The sequence below is a fragment of the Carassius auratus genome, chromosome 1, assembly GCF_003368295.1.
Source record: "Carassius auratus strain Wakin chromosome 1, ASM336829v1, whole genome shotgun sequence".
NCBI classification, from domain to species: domain Eukaryota; kingdom Metazoa; phylum Chordata; class Actinopteri; order Cypriniformes; family Cyprinidae; genus Carassius; species Carassius auratus.
The window spans coordinates 13132668-13153745 of NC_039243.1; the positions used below are offsets into that span (position 1 = coordinate 13132668).

The following is a 21078-nucleotide window of genomic DNA, read 5'->3' on the forward strand; positions in this document are numbered from 1 at the left end:
AATGTGTGTGTTGGCAGGTCTGTTAGCGGACGGACAGTGTGTGTGACACTCATAGTCTGAGTACACTGAAATGAATACATTAGCAAATACAAGAGCTGCAGCTGTCAGACAGAAAATGGAGGTTAAGTAGCAGCTCATGTTCCTTAGCAACGTTGCCATGGTGAGAACTTTCCGTTTTCTGCTGATCTGAGTTCAGTGTCTGTGCTTCCTTCTTAGTCCGTCTGCACAGGGTAAGATGTGCAGTCTCATATGATGCTGCTAAAAACAACATTATTTGGTGTAATGCAATGTGTTTATGCGGTTTAAGGTAAAAAAAAAAACATTATTGTTTCTCCTCTATGCCATGCCTTCTGAAACGCATCAATTTTTACAAGGCTCAGTGAGCTGAATAAGCGAGATGTGCTCTGATTGGCCAGCTTTCCAGTGCGTTGTGATTGGTCGAATACCTCAAGTGTGTGACTGAAATGTTACGCCCCCTTAACATATGCCGTCTCCCAGGACAACAGCACGAGACTCAGTCCAGCTGCTCTGCTCGAGCACATCCCATCATCAGTTCTCTTTTAACAGTTCAGTCAACTGTTATTTCGTGTCAGAGGGAGTGTAAGGCAGGTTTATAAACCGAATAACTTAAGTAATTTGTGGATTAGGGCGTACTGGAGACACAAACAGTAGAAGAGATAAGAAGATCCGGTTAAATAGAAAGGTTTGTTTGCAATCCAGACATCACTAGACTAGACGAAACCAATAAAACCTATTACATATGAGGCCTTTGAGGCATCCAGTTAGGACATAATTACTGATTATAATGACTTATACTGTCTTTTTATGCATTGTGTATCGCGCTGCATAAACAAAACTAGGGATGCATTTGTGATCTGAGAAACAACAAACAAGCCTACTCTACATTGCTCAAAACTCGCATTTGAATCATCACTGGCAAATTATTTAACTATAAGTAATGTACTTATAAGCTTTGAGTCAGAAGCACAAGACTTTCCAGCCATTGTGCCACAGATGCATTGCAGGCTACTGGCTCAGGAAACAGTTATGCAAATCTTCCTACAAAGTGACGGACACATGGGGGGCGTGTTAGAACGAGCCGTTTTAGGGGGTAGTGGTTGACTCTTAACTTTTATAAAGAATATCTCTCTGCATTTGAGACTTTAGTCTTTGCAGCTTTAAATATATTCTTTATGCACCAAACGAAAAATTTTAATTGCATCTTATGGCCCCTTTAAGTCTGGCTCCATTATAATGTAAGCCCCACTTTTTATGATTAAATAATTTCCTGATTGATAAAATCAAGTCCCATCCCACATTTTTCTCCATTAAAAATGAGTAAAAACTGTTGTAAACAGCATTTTGCATTGACTTTAAAAACTCTCTGTTGTCATCCTAATTGACAAATATTATGCATAAGTCATAAAATATACAGTAAGAGCTCAGGACATGTATAGACACAAACGCGGATTGTAAGTAAGAAGCCAATGACAAAAACAATACACCAATACACAAGGAGCAGATTCCACCCCGGGCTACCGAACACATCATAATGCAGCTATTTCTATGGTATGCTATTTTTTAAGGTAACCAAGAAAATGATTCTTATATAAGTTCATCCCATAAAGAACAGCCTGGGGGGTCTGAGTCAACACACTTGAGCATATGAATAATCATTACATGGAATTAGCTGTTGTGGATTTGGTTTCCTTCCTGTAGCGGACCACTTAATACTTAAAGAAAAGTATAAATATTATTTATAATCATTTAAGTAAACAAGAATTGTAGTGATAGTTTGTAACACTTATTTATTTTTTATTGTTTTATTAATTTATTTATTTTCAACTCTCACTACCCAGCACAACACTGATAATAATAAATGTTTCTTGAACAGCCAATCAGTGCATTTGACTGGGAGGAATGATGCTGAAAATTCAGCTTTGCATCAGAAGAATAAATTGCACTTTAAAATATATTAAAAAAACAGTTATTTTAAATCGTAATAATATTTCACAATATATGACTTGTTTTGAATAAATAAATGCAGCCTTGGTGAGTATGAGAGACTTTCAAAAACATTATAATTATGCTCAATGTGAAGCCAGGATATGGCTTTTTAAAAGGCTTTTGGATAATCTCTAAATTAGGAAAAAGGTTTAGTAAAACACACTTGTGTATTTTTTATTGAGGAGGACCTTCGCATGCTAAGGTCAGGTTCAAAGTTGCTGGGTGGAATATGTTTGTCAGGTATCTGCCATCTTTATCCCTATTAGATCCTCATTACCATGCAGACGTGCTCAGGGCAGGTTCAGATGTCTGACTGTAGGTCAGAGAATGTCATGTTATGTGTAAACACCTCACAACACACACACTCAATGTTAAAATAAAACTGCTTGGCCAGCTGCACTCCCGGACTGTTTTCATAACCGAACACCCCGAGGCTGACTGTTTACAGTTTCCTTTGCCGAATATACATAACGTTTGGTCCAAAGTGACTTGCAAAGGAGCACTTGAAAGTATTTTATTACGTACTGGACATCAAAAGAAGGCAAAGTCTACAGCTAAATATATTTGACACACAGACAGTACAATATCTGTTTTGTTCATCTGTTTAAAATACATGAAAATAGTTTTAGATGTGCCTTTAAAGGTGATGTGTGTGCTTTTTCAGTGTTAAAATATGCCGTCCTGTCCTAGCATAATGCATTTGAAGTGTGTATGATCTGGGAAAGCTTCAGGCTCAACAAACCACATATGCTAATTATCTATAATATCTGTTCAATCATCTGCTAAGGTGAATTATTATTATCAATATTATTATTATTATTATTTATTTTTTTACATTGTAAAGGTACACAACAGGTAAACAGGAGGTTGTCATAGTTTTCAGTTCTTTTTAGATATCATAAATATTTTCAATAAATCAAAACTGAATTCAGTTCTTTTTAAACAATTGTTATAAAAAAATTAGTTTGTTTAATTATGTCAAGCAATGACCTTCTTTCTAATCTGTTAGAAATAGCTTTTAATCTAATCTGTTGGTAATCACATTAACTGTTCTATTGTAAGTACATGTCCCCTGTACTAGCAATTATTATTAGTAAAGTTGTTTTTAGGTATCAGACACCAGAATGTAAATAATCTACTTGAGAATCTGTTTTTCCTGAATCATTAAACACTTTGATTTCATTAACTCGTGTCAAAGATTATCCGAAAACCATTGCTGTATTGCAGAAATCGTAAATGTACAGTAGTTGCAAACCAGACTTTTTGCTTAAATGTTTAAATATAGGTAATAATATCAAATGGTAACATAGGTGTGAGATCACACTGAAGAAGCATCTTAAGAAGCCATGTACAGATACTTGGTAACTATAAAATGCTTCTAATCAGATGAGAGGCATGTCATGTGACCACAACACAAGAGTGTAGTAGCAAGCTTGGCTAAAGATTCATATGCTAACATGTTTAGTTATTCTGGTTAAAAATGACAAGAATAACAGAGAGTGTTTCACCTTGCCGAGCAAACCCCTTCTGGTCTCTGCTTTATACAAAACGCTTGCTCAAGTGTCGTCTCACACTTCAACTTCAAAATGCACACTAGCACTTAGCAGCAACATCAACTCTAGAAGAATACATTAATGTCTGTTCGTTTATTACAGCTCAGTTTTGCACAAATTGCACAAGCACCTTCCCTAATAAAAAATTAATTGAAGTGCATCCTTGCTTAATAAAATGCGTTTCTACTTACCCCAACTTTTAAATGCTAGTGTATCATGGTTCCATAAAGATATTAAGCAGCAAAGCTATTTTTAAAATGGATAATAATAATAAGAAATGTTTCTTGAGCACCGAATCAGCATGTTAGAATGATTTCAGTTGGATCGCGTGACATTGAAGACATTTTAAATTACAAAAATGTCAACACTTGTATTTTTCTGTGTATGTGTGCATGTCTGTTGTTTCCAATTAGTAACTATCTGATCATAAAGTATGGTGAATGAGTGCAGAACATATTAAGAGCTGGCCTTCTGCCATGGTTGGCTTGCTAGGTGATCTGATCCGTACATAAACAGCAGTGTGTGGCGGAGTCATTTAATTTCTGCGGTGAGCCAGCGAGAGTATTAAATGACTCATCAATGATGTTGTGCTCCGCAGAGGTGCAGTGGATGGTTACTTAGCAGCATCAGCACCTGACCTGCAGACATGTGTTATTCTGTCACGACATAGAAACTGAGAGATGTAACCACAGCAGGGCATTAGAGCACTTCTCTGTTTGCCTTTCAGAAATCTGTCACCGAACCGCATTGACTTTGTCTTCATGTCAGCCAATCACTGATAATCAATCCCAACATGCCCCATTAAAAATTCCTCTCCAAACGAACTCCAGTGCTAACAGTTTCCTCGTGTTGTTTGTGCATGGCTGTCTCATTGTGAATTCAACATAATAACGCCATGGTAATGATTCAGTAATTTCAATACTTTCCATTATAAACAAATTAGCAGCAAATAACTGATTCAACACTGATGTTTAGAGGGGAATTGATTAAGAATTAGGGATGCTCAATATATTGGTACCACATTGGTAATTAGCCATATATATTTGTATTATTTATTGCATTGGTCAATATTGTGTGTGTGTATATATATATATATATATATATATATATATATATATATATATATATTAGGGGTGTAACGGTTCACAAAATTCACGGTTCGGTTCGATACGATACACTGATGTCACGGTTCGGTTCGGTTCGATACGTTTTAGATACAGCAAAATGTAAAAACATCTCAACTTTTCAGAATGCCGCAAGCGCACCGCGGGTCATGTGACAAGAACCAACCAATCAGCTTCATCCTTTCCCGTAACAACGTTGAGAGCTCAGCCAAGATGAAGGATCAGCTGATCATAGTTGTATATGGATTGCAATTTTGAAATAAATTCAGTAGCAGAGCTACTGCAAGCGATTTTTAGAGCTGCAAATCCATTTATCCTTCGCTGAAATTTCCGCGTCTCATGGAGAGAGCACGTCATTGTTGCTTAGCAAAGACAGACGCCTCATGAGCGCTTCTGCCCAAGCGCTTTGGAAAGGAGGAGAAAGACGCGCTTAGCGTTTTCCATGCGTTTTTAGGCACGATATGTGAACGGCCCCTAAGGCGCTCGCTCACTCAGCACGCGCTGAAGGCTCGTTGCAAAATGTCGAATGCCTTTAACAGACCAGAAATATAAGATCCTAAAATAACCAACAGGTCTGGTGTTTGGGTTGGATTCCCTGTAAGCTATAGTTTCTAAATGCTGCAGGGATAGTTTGCTGCGTGCATGTTTCTCCTTTTTTTCGTCTTTTCCCAGATAGTACTGACGCATATATCCCAGATATTCCCGCAGTTTTTTTTTGTTTTTTTTTTGTAATCCCGCTGGTGTACCCTGTCATGTTGCAGATGCGACATACCGTTGTTTTTTTATCCACCACTCTCTTGCCATCACCATTATAGCTTAAAGGGAATCCAAAGTGCACCCAAACACCAGACCTGTTGGTTATTGGAGGATCTTCTCATTTCTAGTCTGTTAAACGCATTGGCTATTTTGCAACGAGCCTTCAGCGCGTACTGAGTGAGCGAGCGCCTGCTGAGTAGCCTAACATAAACATATAAGATGGTGTTTTTTTTCTTCTTCGGGAGTGTCAGGGGCGTTGCCTGTTACGTTGTTTGGGTTATTGGGCTACCTTGTTGAACGCATATCATTATATTTCTCTCTCTCTCTCTCTCTTTTTTTTTTTTCAAATATAATTAATTACTCCAACGAACCGTTCGGTATACATAATGCGTACCGCTGTACCGAACCGAAAGCGTCGTACCGAACGGTTCAATACGAATACGCGTATCGTTACACCCCTAATATATATATATATATATAGATTGGCAAGTGTTGTATATTTAATTATGCATGTGTATTTCTTACCTTTCATTCCTTTGCTGTCATCTATCACTCACTTAGTTATTCTTTACAGACATTTAAAAACACTGTAAATTCTTTGAGTCAAATAAATAGCTAATCTCAAAATTAATATTGTACATTCAAATGTTGTGATGCTCACTTTTAGTTTTAGAAAATGTAGTTTTATCAGTATCAGCTAGGATTTTTATATCAGTGCATCCCTACTAAAAATTAATTGCACTGTCTGATAACACCATTTATTGCAAAAAATGTATTATGCAAACTTATGCAAATCAGATATGGTGCAAAAAAAAAGAAAAAAGAATAGACCAGACCAAAAAATTTGTATATTCAAAAACACATAGAAGCATGGGAAGAAATGGGAACTGGAAGGTGAGACCAGAATGTTATGAGCTACAAACATCTTCTCAACGTCTCATGGTACAAATTTTTTTTTTTTTAAAGATAAACTTAACATGTGCTTATGTTAAGCAAAAATTATGTTTGAGTTTTGCTTGCGTCATTTCCCAATCCTGTTTCCACCTCTTCTTCCCATCATTTCCTTTATCTTCTTAATAGTCTCCAAAGATAAAATTAAAAATATTTCATCTCAACGTCAACTCCATAAACAAATAAAGATATATATATATACTTTATTTGATTATAATCAAATGTTGTACTGTATTAGTTTCAGACTAGACTGATTTTTTTTTTTTTTATGTAAGCTATTGCACTAATATTGCTTGCTTTTCTGAGTGATTTATTGATTTATTAATTTATCTTATTTCAGAAATTCCCTCAGGAGTTTCCTCATGGAATGAAAAAAATTGATGAATGATTTTCCAACAACCCTTTTTACTAATGCCAGGTGCTACTAAACATACTGGACTGGTATAGCTCTAGTCCTGGTTTACCTAATTGGATGTGATATAGTGCTTTAATTAGAATTAATGATCAAGTGGACCAGATCCACCAAGGGTTCAGATTAACTCCAGGCCAATCAGCTGCACCCAGAGCAAGAGTAAGACAGAGATATTTACATAAACCAACTGCTGGTGTTTGTTTCAGTTACAGTCACCCTTCAAACACTGAAGATTTTCTCCCATTCGCCCTGCAGGCCCACAGAAAACATCCAGTAACCAGATCAACACCTGACATTTAAATCCTATTGAATCTAGCCTACATACACACCACCATATATTTATTTTTGATTTGGTATAGTAACTACTGATTAGTATCTTTATTAAAATGAAGCAGTATTGTAATTCAAAACTCTAGCATCTAATGAATAGTTAGAGTGAAATTCAAGAAGATACTAGTCACTAGTGCTTTGCTAAAAAAAACATACATGCATATATATATATATATATATATATATATATATATATATATATATATATATATATATATATAGTTGCAAGTTTAGAAGGAATACATGTTAGAAGGACATGCCAACCAATATTGTAGCAGCACAACAGTCTGAACACGAATTTCAGGACATACAGTATCAGTATCAGCAACTGTGAATTTTATCTAGAACTAATCAATTGATTTATTGATGTATTTGGTTCTCTTTTAAACCAGCCGCTTCACGGGCTTATTAGTAATCAAATGAAAGGTTGTGGAAACCCCGCGGTAAATCCTTCTTATTCCCAACAACAGAGGGAATCCCCACAAATTCCCTTCCCTGTATCACGCGTTCAAGCTGCTGTGGGGGAAACACGTCTCACGTCGAAAGCGCGTTCACTGACACGAGCCCCTGGACGCGGACACGCGCTACTGTAATCGTTCCTTGGAGCGCAAAATCTCTAGAAAACCATACAAAAGCCATCTACATTAAGTATATGACTTGTGCTCGATTGTGTTTTGGGTTGCAAGTATTCCAGTAGGCTACCTATGTGAGATTTAGAGGCAGACGTTTTCTTTCTAAATTCTCTTATTCTTTACAGTACAGCTGAAGCAGCGCGTATCGGAGCCTTCATCAGCAGGCAAACATAATGAACATCATTCAGCGGTTGCATGTAGATCCTTAACGCAGTTCCTCACCGTACAAGGCGTTTCGGGTTATCTGGCCTCCCATGACTCAACGCCGGGTCACTGTTTTGCGCTGGCCGCCTTTATTTCTCAAAGGTTGAGAGTGCGATAATTCCACACCGACATAATGCTGGAGGAAAATAGCTCTCGGCCCCCAAAGCGAGATGTAAACAGTCGGACACTCCTCCTGTCTCGGTGCTCATTGACTGAGCGCGCGGACACCAGCGCCACACTGACTCATTTACATAGAGGGCGGAGTCTGAGAGCGCTTCACTAGGTGTCACGCCCCTCAACTACAGGCAGTGTCGCTTCAGATCATTCCGAGACCCACGCAGTCGCAGACCTATCAAATATTCAGGAACTCAAAATAAAATAAAAGCAAATAAATTCTATAACATTACTAACCTAAATTACCTTACACACTTACACACACGCACACACACACACAAACACACACAGCTATTGGAACTGGAAGTCCTAGAATAGAAAAAGTCAAGATTATTTATTTATTCTTTAATTATTTAGTTCTTTGGCATCAAAATGTTTAAAAACCCTTTTTCCATAAAACAACAAAAAGCCTAGTGAATGTAGGTTTTTGAGGAATAGTAAATGCCAATTCCTTACCGAAACAGTTTCAAAACAATCAAAAAAAAAAAAAAAGTGAAGTGACATTCAGCCAAGTATGGTGACCCATACTCAGAATTTGTGCTCTGCATTTAAACCATCCGAAATGCACACACACAGAGCAGTGAACACACACACACACACACACACACACTGTGAGCACACACCCAGAGCAGTGGGCAGCCATTTATGCTGCGGCACCCGGGGAGCAGTTGGGGGTTCGATGCCTTGCTCAAGGGCACCTAAGTCATGGTATTGAAGGTGGAGAGAGAACTGTACATGCACTCCCCCCACCCACAATTCCGTCCGGCTTGAGACTAGAACCCAAAACCCTTCGATTGGGAGTCCAACCCTCTAACCATTAGGCCACGACTTCCCCCAATTAACAATTTGTAAACAAAATGTAAACTGAGGTATTTTGATATAGGATGAGGATTGCTCCCTTAGCAGAGCCTCTCAGACATTTCTCTATCTCTGAGTGTATTATGTAAGAGAATATGTATCTGGAATTAAAAAGAGAGAGGGACAACCTTGTGATAACCTTAAGCAGCATGCACAAACACAATACACACATAGACAATCAGTCTCAGCAAACTTCTCTGTGACTGCAGGATTGATGGCGTATCTGCAAGGGAACATTCCCACATTGGGATCTGAATCCTAAAGGTCGGCATAATAGGCCTGGGCTGTCTCCCCAGCACTAAAATGAAGGCCGGGGTTCAGCCGCAGTGCTTGTCAAGTCATCCATTATTGCTGTTCCAGCATTGCCTGTCTCTTGGTTCTAATGAGGATAGTATTTCAAAGACACTTTGCCAGCCAATCTCCAATTTTAATGTGCTTCCAGTCATTTCAGGTTTCAGAGTAGGTATATAAAGCAATTACCATAAATCTGTTTACCCAGAGTATATAGTGAGAGTGGTTGAAATCCATTTGCTCTTTGCGGTAGTGCCTCGTATCTACTACTTCCTTTTAATTTCATCATCAGTTTTACAGTAACTGGAGTGCAGAAACCGATGCAGTCACACACACTAATGTATATATAATAAATCAACCTGGTGAAAATAATCAACATCATGATCTTTTATTACCAATAAGAACAACCCAAAAACCACTAAATGGCAAACATGCACTGTCATATTTCTCAGAGGAGGTGTTTGTCAGAAGCCTATTCATTTCAAGTTGTCATGTATTGTAAAAGGATATCGATTCATCATTCATAGCATGCTAATGCAAGTCGTATGACAATCTTTTATCCCTGAACACAAATGTAGCAATAGTGCTTGTGAGAGTTTCAGGCATGGGCTCCCAAAAATGTGTGCACCATGTGTGAGCGAGAGAGCACCAATCAGCCCATAACCGTGGAGTAAGTGATGATTTCATTTTGATCAAAGTGGTGGTGTTCTTGAACGAAGGCCTGTGGTTTGTTATGGTTCCCTTCAAAATTACAATTGCTAAAAAAGGGGAATGCAAAAAAAAGTAAATATTATTGCTAACGTGATTTTAGTGGATAATATTTTCCACGTAATCAGAGAGGCAATAGTGAGAATGAGTTTAATTGTTTATGTCCTCCCTGCCCTTTTTTAATCATGTCTTATTAACTTGCAACAACGAAACTCTCCAGCTCTTTGTTTATTAACTGACTTACATTTACATCCTTTTATAACATAAATGAAATTATGCCACATCAATTCTGAAGTGTAATGAATTAAACACCCTTTGAACAGTTTTATAGATAATACTGGCTGAAGAAATGTTTCTTGAAATGAATGAGGTTAAAATCTCGGTTAGCAAAACCTGGTCCCATATCAGGGGAGTGACAGTAAGTAGACATAATAGTAATAGGTCATATTTCTTAAGGGTCACAGAAGAAAAGGAAAACAATATTTCAAGAAAGTCATGGCGGGAAGGAATATGCAGCCTTCTCTAGTATAGTGGGGTCTTTAACAGACTAATTAATCATACATTTTGACTATATGTAAAGACATGACATAAAAAATGATCATAAACATAATTTTCACATGTTTTGTAGTTTGCTAAAACATTTTCCACTTTTGGCACTTCCTCTTTTCTTCAAATTGAAAGCTGTAATTCCTCTTGAGATATTATTGTAGGTCAACCATATCCTCCTGACACCAGAAAAGATCATTTTTGTTCACTGTAGTGTTTTTATTAAATACCTGAGAACCACTTGCCGTATACTGCATGTAATACATATTTAATTTATTATACCATACCATATTTCATTAACGAAGCAATGGTTTTAATACAGGTGGCAAGAACATCTAATAATTATCATGCATTTTACTAATCATTTATAATTAACTTCTTTAATATGTAATAAAACTCACAAGTCTATTCTCCCTTTGAACTTTGACCCTGAAAACTGAAGTATGTCGTGAAATATAGGGATATTTGTTTGTTTATAATAATTAATGTATTATTGTGTGTTTATATTGTATATCTTGCACTTAAGCGGTAAAACTTAAAGGTGCTGTAGGGAACTTTTGTAAAAAAATATTTTTTACATATTTATTAAACCTGTCATTATGTCCTGACAGTGGAATATGAGACAGATAATCTGTGAAAAAAATCAAGCTCCTCTGGCTCCTCCCAGTGGTTCTATTGCCATTTGCAGAAAGTAATGCGCTCCCGGTAAAAAACAACCAATCAGAGCTGCGGTCCGTAACTTTGTTTGAGTTCAAAATGTAGAAAAATTAACATAATAAGCGATGTACACCATGAATCCATTTTCCAAACCGTGTTTTTAGCTTGTCCTGAATCACTAGGGTACACCTATAATAAGTGTTTATATTCGGACTATTTTAGATTGCTTCGGGGGTACCGCGGCGGAGTAACCCAGGACCTTTGTGATTCTTCATAGACATAAACAGAGAGAAGAAGTTCCGGCTACAATGTTCTTCCGCAAGACGCAAGCAGTTCTGTTTATTAACCGCTAGAGCGTCAAAAGTTCCCTGCTGCAGCTTTAAATGAGACATCGGATGCCCATTTTCCACAAGTTGGTTTGATTCTTTAGGATCTTCACGAAATGTCTGCAACATACTTTGGTTAAAAGTCCTCAATCTTTGTGTAAAAAATAAAATTTTTACCTCTTTAAAACGGCTCAGTTCACAGCAAACCATTTCAGTGCATGTCTCTTTAAATGATAATGAGCTACAGCTCACCCCACCCCCTCTGTTCCATGGATCATGTGACACAAGGCACATGAAATGCTGCCCTGCAGAGGTTGTCCTATTCAAATAGCTATCTAGAAACTGGCTGCAAATTGAAACAGCTCGCTGGATGACACAATTTCAGGCTCAGACAGCGCATAACAAACTGGTTGCATGAATATTATCTGTAAAATATTTACTTTACATTAAGCTATCTTTTTTATATATATTGCATAATTTTTTACATGTCATACATGTTAATGCTATTATTGTTAGTTATATTCTTTATATATATATATATATATATATATATATATATATATATATATATATATATATATATATATATATGTATGTGTGTGTGTGTGTGTAATGGAACTAGGGCTGTTGATAAAATCATTAGATAGGAAAATGAACAGGCAACAATATCAAATACAGTAAGTATAAAATAAATATTAAATTAATGTAAACCTTGACAAAAAGGGGTTTCTCTCACTTTTTAATGATTTTCTATTTGATGAAATTTATGATTCTGTCAATATTTTTGTATAACATCTATTAAACTATATAACCTATTTCCTATGTACAGTAATTGTGCTTGTACCATCTCTCTGCTGTATTTTTCTCTCGCATAATACAATCACTTCAACTTAATTCAAAAATTAATGTCTATTTTCTTTGTTAGATATGTGATAAGCAGGATAATGTACATCTCCTTTATTATTGCAAAATAAACCCTTAGGGAAGATTACTTTGTCTGGGTTTAATTTCTACTATACATTATCCATTACTTATTTTACCCTTATAGATTGTATTGTGTTTGTTTAATTGGAACTCGGCCTATTGTATGATTTGTATCACAGTCATGCCATATTTCATTCTTCATAATAAATCTGATTACATAAGCACCTTTGTTTGGCCTATAATCCCTGCTGGAACTCCATTTAGCATTTGTCAACAATTGCTGGCGTTTATGTTAACCATACAGGGACTTTTCCTGACATATGTATAAACACTAATCAATCTCACTATTGCTTTGCACGGTCTGACACTGAGTGTTCTTTAGTAGCTGATGCTAAATAAATTAAATGTCCAGTTCGGGTGATGTGTTGGCCTTTAAGACTGCATGTGCTTTCATTATGTGCTATTGTGAAGTCAGCGGGGTTTGTAACTCTTGAATGATGCGTTTAGTCACGATGCCTCAAGCTGAAAATCTCCTTCTTGTTGTTTGATGGTAGATGAGAAAACTGCAGGCCAGAGCCAAATTTAGCTTGATAATATTGATCAAGGAGAGGCATTGCTGCTAGTAGCATGCCGTGCAAGCTGGTGTGTAACAAGTAAACACTCCCTGTCCCCCAAAGGTGTAGTGTTGGTGGGTATGAGTGTGTGTGTGCACGCTCTCATTTTTACTGCCATCATCTGCTGTAGAACAGCAGCTGCAGAATAGTGGAGGTTTCCACGACAACCAGCGATCACAGTTGCACAGGGCTCAAAGCACACATGTCCGCTCAGATAAAGAAAGACACAGTACATTCACATGAAATGTGGAACGTTTGTTATCTGTATGCAGTTATGTACATTTCAAGTAAATACTGATATATTTGAAAATTTAAAAATGAATGTAAATCAGTTTTAATCAGTCATTATGATGAGTCTTCTGAAAAGGAGGTAAGTTGATTTAGTTGGTGACCCATATAAAATATATATATATATATATATATATATATATATATATATGAATAGCTCAGATGCAAAAGTCTCTAAGTCCGTGTATGTCCCTGCATGGTTAACATAAATGGCAGATATTGTTGACAGATGTGAAATACAAATGTGAGTTCCAGCAGAGAATATAGGCCAAACAAAGGTGCTTATGTAATCCGATTTATTATAAAGAATAAAATATATGGCATGGACTGTGATACCAAGCTGACCAGAGGTAAATTTGCTGTACAACGATGTATCTTAACCAAATTAAATGAACTAGCTAGTCACAACTGTTTCCCAAAACTGTAGCAACATAGTTGCACATCCATCATTCGAACCATGTTGGTTATACAATTGTGTTAATATTTAATACACATATAGTATAATAACTTCTGTTAATCAATTCAAGATTGCAATTAATGTAAAATGATCATAGTTCATTTACACAAACTATAAAGCCGTTCATTTTTTAAAAAATCATGTTATGTGATTTGACTCCAGTACACACGTGGCTCATTCAGTCAGAAGCATTGTTTCTCCAAGCAGTGTACTTTCTCAGAGATGCTGTTGCTACTTAACATTTCATTTTTGTTCCCCTTTGTTTTCCTTTATTAGATCTTCAGTTCCTCAAAAATTCCTTCCTATGTCATCCTAAAGGTTTTTGAACATTTATGCATGCGCACTCTTTCAAAGTGCTGACTGTTGACACGCTAAAATGTCTAGAATGTAATGTGTTCATACTCTATATGTTTAAATGGAATGAGAGATTGTAGTGAACATAAGCTACTATGTTCAGTAACACATTAAAGGACCAATTCTAACTGGCATGCATATTACATATTGGCTGTTTGTTAGTGCTAATAAAGCACATATTAATGCTTTATTCTCGCTTAATCCTACTCTGTAAATACTTTTAACATCTACCTTACTAATTTTTAATTAGCAGCAAATTAGGAGTTTATTCAGGCAAAAGCCATACTTAATAGTTATAACTATAGTTAATTGGACCTTAAAATTGGTAAGTTGGTAGCCCAAGTTAGATCAGAGAATACCATGGTATTCCCATCATGTATTGCCATGATACTAAAAAAAAATCATTTTTTTTTGTATAAACCATATCATAGAAAATGGTGGAGGTGAAGTAAATCCAAACTATAGCAAGAGTAGAAAAGATTAAACTCTCTGTTCTACTTAGTCACTGCAGAAACTAAATATGGAGGCATCTACAGAGGGAAGCCGAGGAGGGTCTCATAAAGTGACACTCATAAAGTCTCTAAACAAAAAGACCATTCAAATATAGATCTCTTGTACAGCAGCATACCATGTGCAAAATATTACAAAGAAACATTAGATGCTCACATTATTACAGACATGTGCAGGGAGAGAGAAATAAACAGCTCAATACTGGAGCTCCGCTTGCAAAAATGACTGTGGTGAAACCATGGTATCAAATGTTAATAAAAATCAGATGGATGATTACCATATTCACATTTTATTTGCATATCATGGTAGTAACCTAATACATATGTAAAAAACAAAGTATGTCTCTTCTTTTACTTTAGGAATTAAATATTTGAAAAGTTGTATTTCAATGTTTTTGTTTTAAGCATTTTTTTTCTAATTCACCTGTAATAAAAGATCTGAGGAAAATAGACTGAGCTCATTCAATAATTTGCGAGCTTCCTGTTGAATGCCCCTGTGTTAAACTCTCTTAAGTGTGTTTATTAATTTTAGAGTACGGGTGGAGGGTTGGACTCATTGGATTTAATAAAAGAGAAGAGAGTTGTGAGCTGTCAGCGAACCAATGGGAAGAGATGAAAGTCGAGCGGTAATAGGATCTGTCATTGAGGTTTAATAATAAAGGCACACATGCACACAGATTGAGCAGGATTATATATCGAAAAGAAACCTTATAGCTGGTTGTATGAAACCTAAGAGTAAGATATTTTATTAAAGCTGAAGCATAGTTTATTGCCATAATAAATACTTGATAAGATTGTTGGATGGACAAACAGATGGACTTAAAGATAAATAGATGTTTTTGTTTTTTTTGTGGTCATTATCTCTGGCCCTTTTTCCTGTTTTCCATTTAGTATTACTTGCAGAAATCATGTGTATCATGGAAATGAAGGATCAGATCATTACAAGCAGTTTATTATTGATTATTCCAGTGTTAATCCACTCCAGATGTTCCATATTTTCCTACAGTGCGTTGACATAAATTTGATTCTGCATCAGTCATGGGCTGTGTTGATGATTGCAGTTTTTGGAATGGTCTACCAGGACTGGACCGGATAAGATAAAATGTTCAGATATAGGCTTTTATGTAGCAGTCTTGTGATTTTAGCATCGTTTGTGATTACTATACTGCAACACAAAATCATGCAGAGCTTTCACTTTGAGTTTTATAGCAGCAGTTAGTGTGACCTTTTCTCGCGTCTAACCACACGGATGTTATATCAGCTTACTGGGCTGCACATGTTTCAGACTTTTAGTAAAGGGTTTTTGGCTTGAGCACAGGGCACAGTTTCAGCCTGAGATCAGTGGTGAAAGGTAGCAGTGTGCGTAACGGCAATACATGCAAAGCCACTGAAGAGTTTGGTGTTTTTTTACACTTTTTTTTTTGTCTTTTATCCTCACTAAGGATGCATTTATTTGATAAAAAATGTGGTAAAACAGTAATATTACAAAATATTATTGCAATTCAAAATAGCTGTTTTTTTATTTGAATATATTTGATGCAAAGCTGAATTTTCAGCATCATTACTCCAGTCTTCAGTGTCACATGATCCTTCAGAAATCATCTGTCATCAAGAAGCATTTATCATGATCAGTTTTACTAGTGGTGCTGCTTTAAAACTCTCTGGTTGCATGTACTCTCTTTGAGCGGTGGACATATATCGGACTGTGAGTCGGTGCTGAAGCATGTCCAATGAGGTGAAGTCACAAGTGTTAGCTCTGATACACTCTGTGGTCTCAGGATTACATTTGGGCCAATCCATCACTGAAATCTGGCTGCACACCACGGTGGAAGAAGCTCAACAGTCAAACTTACACACCACAACAGATTTGATCTCAAACCCCAGATTCCCTCAAGACACTGTGCATACAAGAAAACTGTAACATATTTGAAAATCTGCTCAGGGTCTGCCAAATGCTGCTATTATAACTAAGTTGGTCACAGTTCTGGCTTGGAGAGCCTGATATTACATAGTGTTTAAGGTGAGTGTTCTTACTCTGAGTCGTTGGAAGGACACAGAGGAGATTCTCTTTTTCAAAAAAAGCCAAGCAGGTTTTCTGAGGACAGAGAACATCCACAAAAGATACAAAACCGATTTGGTTTATTTTTCTGTTTGAGTTTACTTGTTGTGAAATGTTTTTGTTTGGTTATAGTTTTGAGAGCCTAATGTTTCCATTTATGTCTGCCTTGTGTCTGGAAGCCCCGCCCACTGTGAGAACTCATTGGTCCAATTGGTCATTGGAGAGCAGCTCGAAATGACTTGAGGGTGGTAAATGTTGACAGATTTATTTATTTATTTATTGGATTCTACAATTCTGACAGGACTGTTTGTGTGACTGTATATGCAGTATGTTCATGAGTGATTGTGTTGACACCTGCCCATGCCTGTGCTACATGTGTCAGAAATCACATTCTTCTCCGCTCTGAGAAAATTCTTTACTCTAGTACTCTAAGTCTTCTGTTCACACTTAAGGGGGCAGTCACATTTGATTAAACAGCAGGACCTGTAGCAATTGCATACATGACTAACATCAGTAAACCTAATATATAGCGATAAATCTCTTTTACAGAGGGGAATCTAGAATCTAACAGCGTTTGCCTGGGAGTTCCCTGTAGGAACTGAAGCAGACACCTCCAGGGGAGGTGATGAGCTGACAGTAGGAGTCACCTGTAGGGCTCCAGGATCAGATAGCAGGCAGTGCTGGTAATTGCAGGCGATGAAGGACAAGACGAATCCTGACGGGTGAAGAGTTGACCTCTAGTTGAGCTCCGCTGCAGGAGGACTTTAAGGACAGAAGGTAAAAGATTTAAAGGGGACATAATCATGGAAAACCAGACTTTTTTTTTTTTTTTGCACACATGTGAAGTGATAATTTGTGGAGCATAGTGGTTGTGGACCCTGAAAGTCAAAGCCATTTTCTGTCTCCCTCGTGTACCTACAGATGGCAAGCAGGATAAAAGCTCTGCAAATAAAAATGTAATCCCATCCTCACATGGGTCGACACTCGATCGGCAGATTATCCTATCAGTGAGAGAGAAAGAGCGGACAGGGAGAGGAAATGGGTAGTGTAAATGGTAAAGGGGAGGCAGGAATCATTTTATAAAGAGAATATTATTATATTAATAATAATAATGCATTAAGAAATATATATATATATATATATATATATATATATATATATATATATATATATATATATATATATATATATATATATATATATATATATATATGACCCTGGACCACAAAACCAGTCTTAAAAAAAAAATGCCTCTAGTTCTAAAATCTCTATTATTAAAATATCACAATGCATGGGCCAGTGCTCTGATTGTGTAATACTGCAGGACCTGAGCACACTAGCCCGAATGCTTGTATTTTTATCAGCTTATGCAGTACTGAGCGATGTGTCAACACGGCATCTATAGGTCAAAACACACAAGCACACATGCCGAGGCCCACGCAGTGCAGTCTAGGCCCGAGAGCCAGGATGTGGAGGTGGATAAAGACAGAGATGAGGAGGAAAAGAGAGAATGCTGGTTCTTTGGATATTGTCCCACAATACGGGAAATATATTACCAAAGGCTCAAAATATGGTAGGTTTTCTATTCTACAATATATAGATCCAAAAAAAAAAAAAAATAGGGCCCCTGTCGCCAAAAAACACTCACACAATAAACAATACAGTGCTGTTTATCTGAATAAAACATTTACAATTAAATATGAATTGCTTGGGAATTTTCATGCGTAAGTTAAAGAAAAAATAGGCTTGAAACTTTTTCTTTTTCAATAAATGGTCGGTGAAACAAAAGTGCAAAAAATGAGTTAATAATAATAATAACACACCGACATATATATTTAATTTAATGAATTAGATGTGAATTTAATTCATTAGATGTGATTTCAGTTTGAGGTGTTGGAGAATAAGCTTTGTGAAATATGTTTGTGTACCATATACATAGAAAATTCCACATTTGTTTTGAAAAAAAGAAATGTAAAACTGACACGCAAAACCTTTGAATCAAAACATATAAATATTTGGTTATATAGAAGAGAACTCAATCATTTAGATGGCATTGGGTCTGACTGTGGACACAGTGTAATATATCGCACCGAAACTGTGATTTATCGTGTCGTTAGTTTCAACGAACAGTGTTTGTTGTGCGGCCTTTTTTCAACATTATTTGTGTAAATGTGCATGAAAAGAAACAGTTCCAAATCTGACATAGTGATTTTCTTTGCAGGAAAGTCAGTGTGCTCTAAGAGTAAAAAAGTTTCTGCATCTGGTTGTTGGTTGGTTTGGACTCCACCTGTGACGTGGAGGGGGAAACCCCAACAGGGAGTCTCAGCAGGGGGCCGAACGCCTGACTGATCATGCATGGCTGATAAAGCTCTGAAATGCATTAAAACATGGACAAATCCCCCAACTAAACTTACAGAGAATCCCTTTCAACTCTAAAGAGAAACTTGGCAAGAACCCCTCAATAATAAGCAAGCTCCAAGTCTGGCATTACTTAACTATGAAAATACACATCCAGTGCGATTTAAAGGTATAGTTCATCCAAAAAATGAAAATTCAGCCATCATTTACTCACTTTCATGCCGTTCCACAACATTTTCCCAATAAATTATGATTGTTTGTTATTTCTGAATGTTCTCTGAATGTTCAAAATGTCCATGTTTTTCATGGTTGTGCGAAGGATAAGGGAACATTCAGTTTTATCATTTTCTTAACACAATTGGAATGTTTTTTTTATGTTCTCTGAACATTCTGAAACAAGTGGTAACATTAAAAAAGGTCTAACTAAAATGTTTTCAGGAACAAAGCTTTCCATGAACAATGTATACATTTAGATAATATTTTTTAACTATCCTTTTGAGAATGTTATTAAAGACCAGACAACTGAATGAACATTATATTAAGGCTTGAGGAAGAATGTTTATTCATAAATTATAGATAACCTTGCCAGAACATTCAGACAAAGTTAGCGTCCACACCAATGCATGATAGAGTTGTGTTTATTATAAATGCGCCACAGTTCTGTCATCTGCCACTTTAAATGCCAGAGCTCTTTAAAGTTCCGAATGGCTATCTTAGGCTTTTTTTTTTCATCATTTATCAGCTGGAGAAATATTCTGCAAGTTATTCCAATGATATTATTCATCTTTGGGTTTAGCTGTGGTGTGGACTCATACTGTATACTTATCTTTATAGTTCTCGTGCTTGATGCAAAGATCTCTTTATTGTAAAAGAATAGAGATAGGCTGATTTCTGTAAATGCTGTGCAATGTGCTAGCAAGACTAGTGACATTTGTTAAAAGAGAAAAACTCATACTCAAACTACATTTTTCGATAAATCTTCCTTTGCTTATGATAAATGAGTCAATTGTGTTGTGTTGACATACAGAGCGCTTCTTTACGAGCAGACAAAGCTACTTTTTGGCTCCTGAAAGAGTTTGTTTGCCAGGTTCCTCAGTCGAGTCAGTTCCCACCGTTACTCATAACCATGGCTTCACAAAAATAAACTCATGTATCATCGGTCTGGACCCAGGCTCAAAGGAAAGAACAATTAATGTTCTGTCTCTGTATATCTAATTATAGATTTCAAAGCCCAAATTTAGTAAAAGGTCCTGCAAATACTGGACTGGGGACCGGGGAAGATGTTTCACCTTTGGAGCTACCATTTGTTGTTCCAACTGATCTGATATACAGTATATGTGTGTGTGTGTGTGTGTGTGTGTGTGTGTGTGTGTGTGCCATTTTCTTTTTTTAACAACTTAATTAGAAAACTCACCATCTATATTCTCACTAAAATAATTTTGCAGAACAATATTCATTTTAAGTGTTCTTCTTGTGGAAGGGGAACTGGCGCTCCACAAGGGTCAGTATGCAAAATATGAGTCCAATGTATTCTTATTATATAAAGTCAACAGGTTTTTCTAATTGTGTTTCCAGAGGAAAATGACTTGCTACAATTATATCCCAAAACCCACATAAAAAAGCATTACTTTTTGAATCACCTCACCTGTGACTTTTAGGAACACGGTACACATTGATGCTAGATATTTTGTAAAATGAGGACAACAAATGCTCATATTTTTTTTTTTATCTTATTCTAAAATACCCGGAACTGAAACTAAATATTTATCCTTCCCAATAAAGTCATTAGGCTTCATAAATTCAATTTCAGACCGTAAAGACTATTTAGCTTAGTCACTGGGCACAACTTGGTTTAAAACAATATGCACTTTGAAAACTGCTATACAAATAAACTGACCATATTTGACTGTTGGTAAAATAAATACAGGACTATTGTACTGTTTCCAAAAGCAGCAGATGGTAGTTCCGTTTTTTTTTATTTTTTAT

General features: G+C 36.4%; 1 protein-coding gene across 2 annotated transcripts in view; it reads right to left on the bottom strand.

The window, feature by feature from the left end:
- Positions 1 to 21078, bottom strand: part of LOC113069630 (E3 ubiquitin-protein ligase NEURL1-like) — a 50032-nt gene that overhangs the window by 21655 nt on the left and 7299 nt on the right. The window contains exon 1 of one of the 2 annotated variants that reach the window (XM_026242854.1): positions 7988 to 8226. The exons of the other annotated variant lie outside the window; for it this stretch is intronic. Coding sequence (XP_026098639.1) covers positions 7988 to 8021 — 34 coding nt within the window. The 5' untranslated portion in view covers positions 8022 to 8226. Of the gene's footprint in view, positions 1 to 7987; positions 8227 to 21078 lie in introns of those variants that run through there. 2 annotated transcript variants of the gene reach the window in all.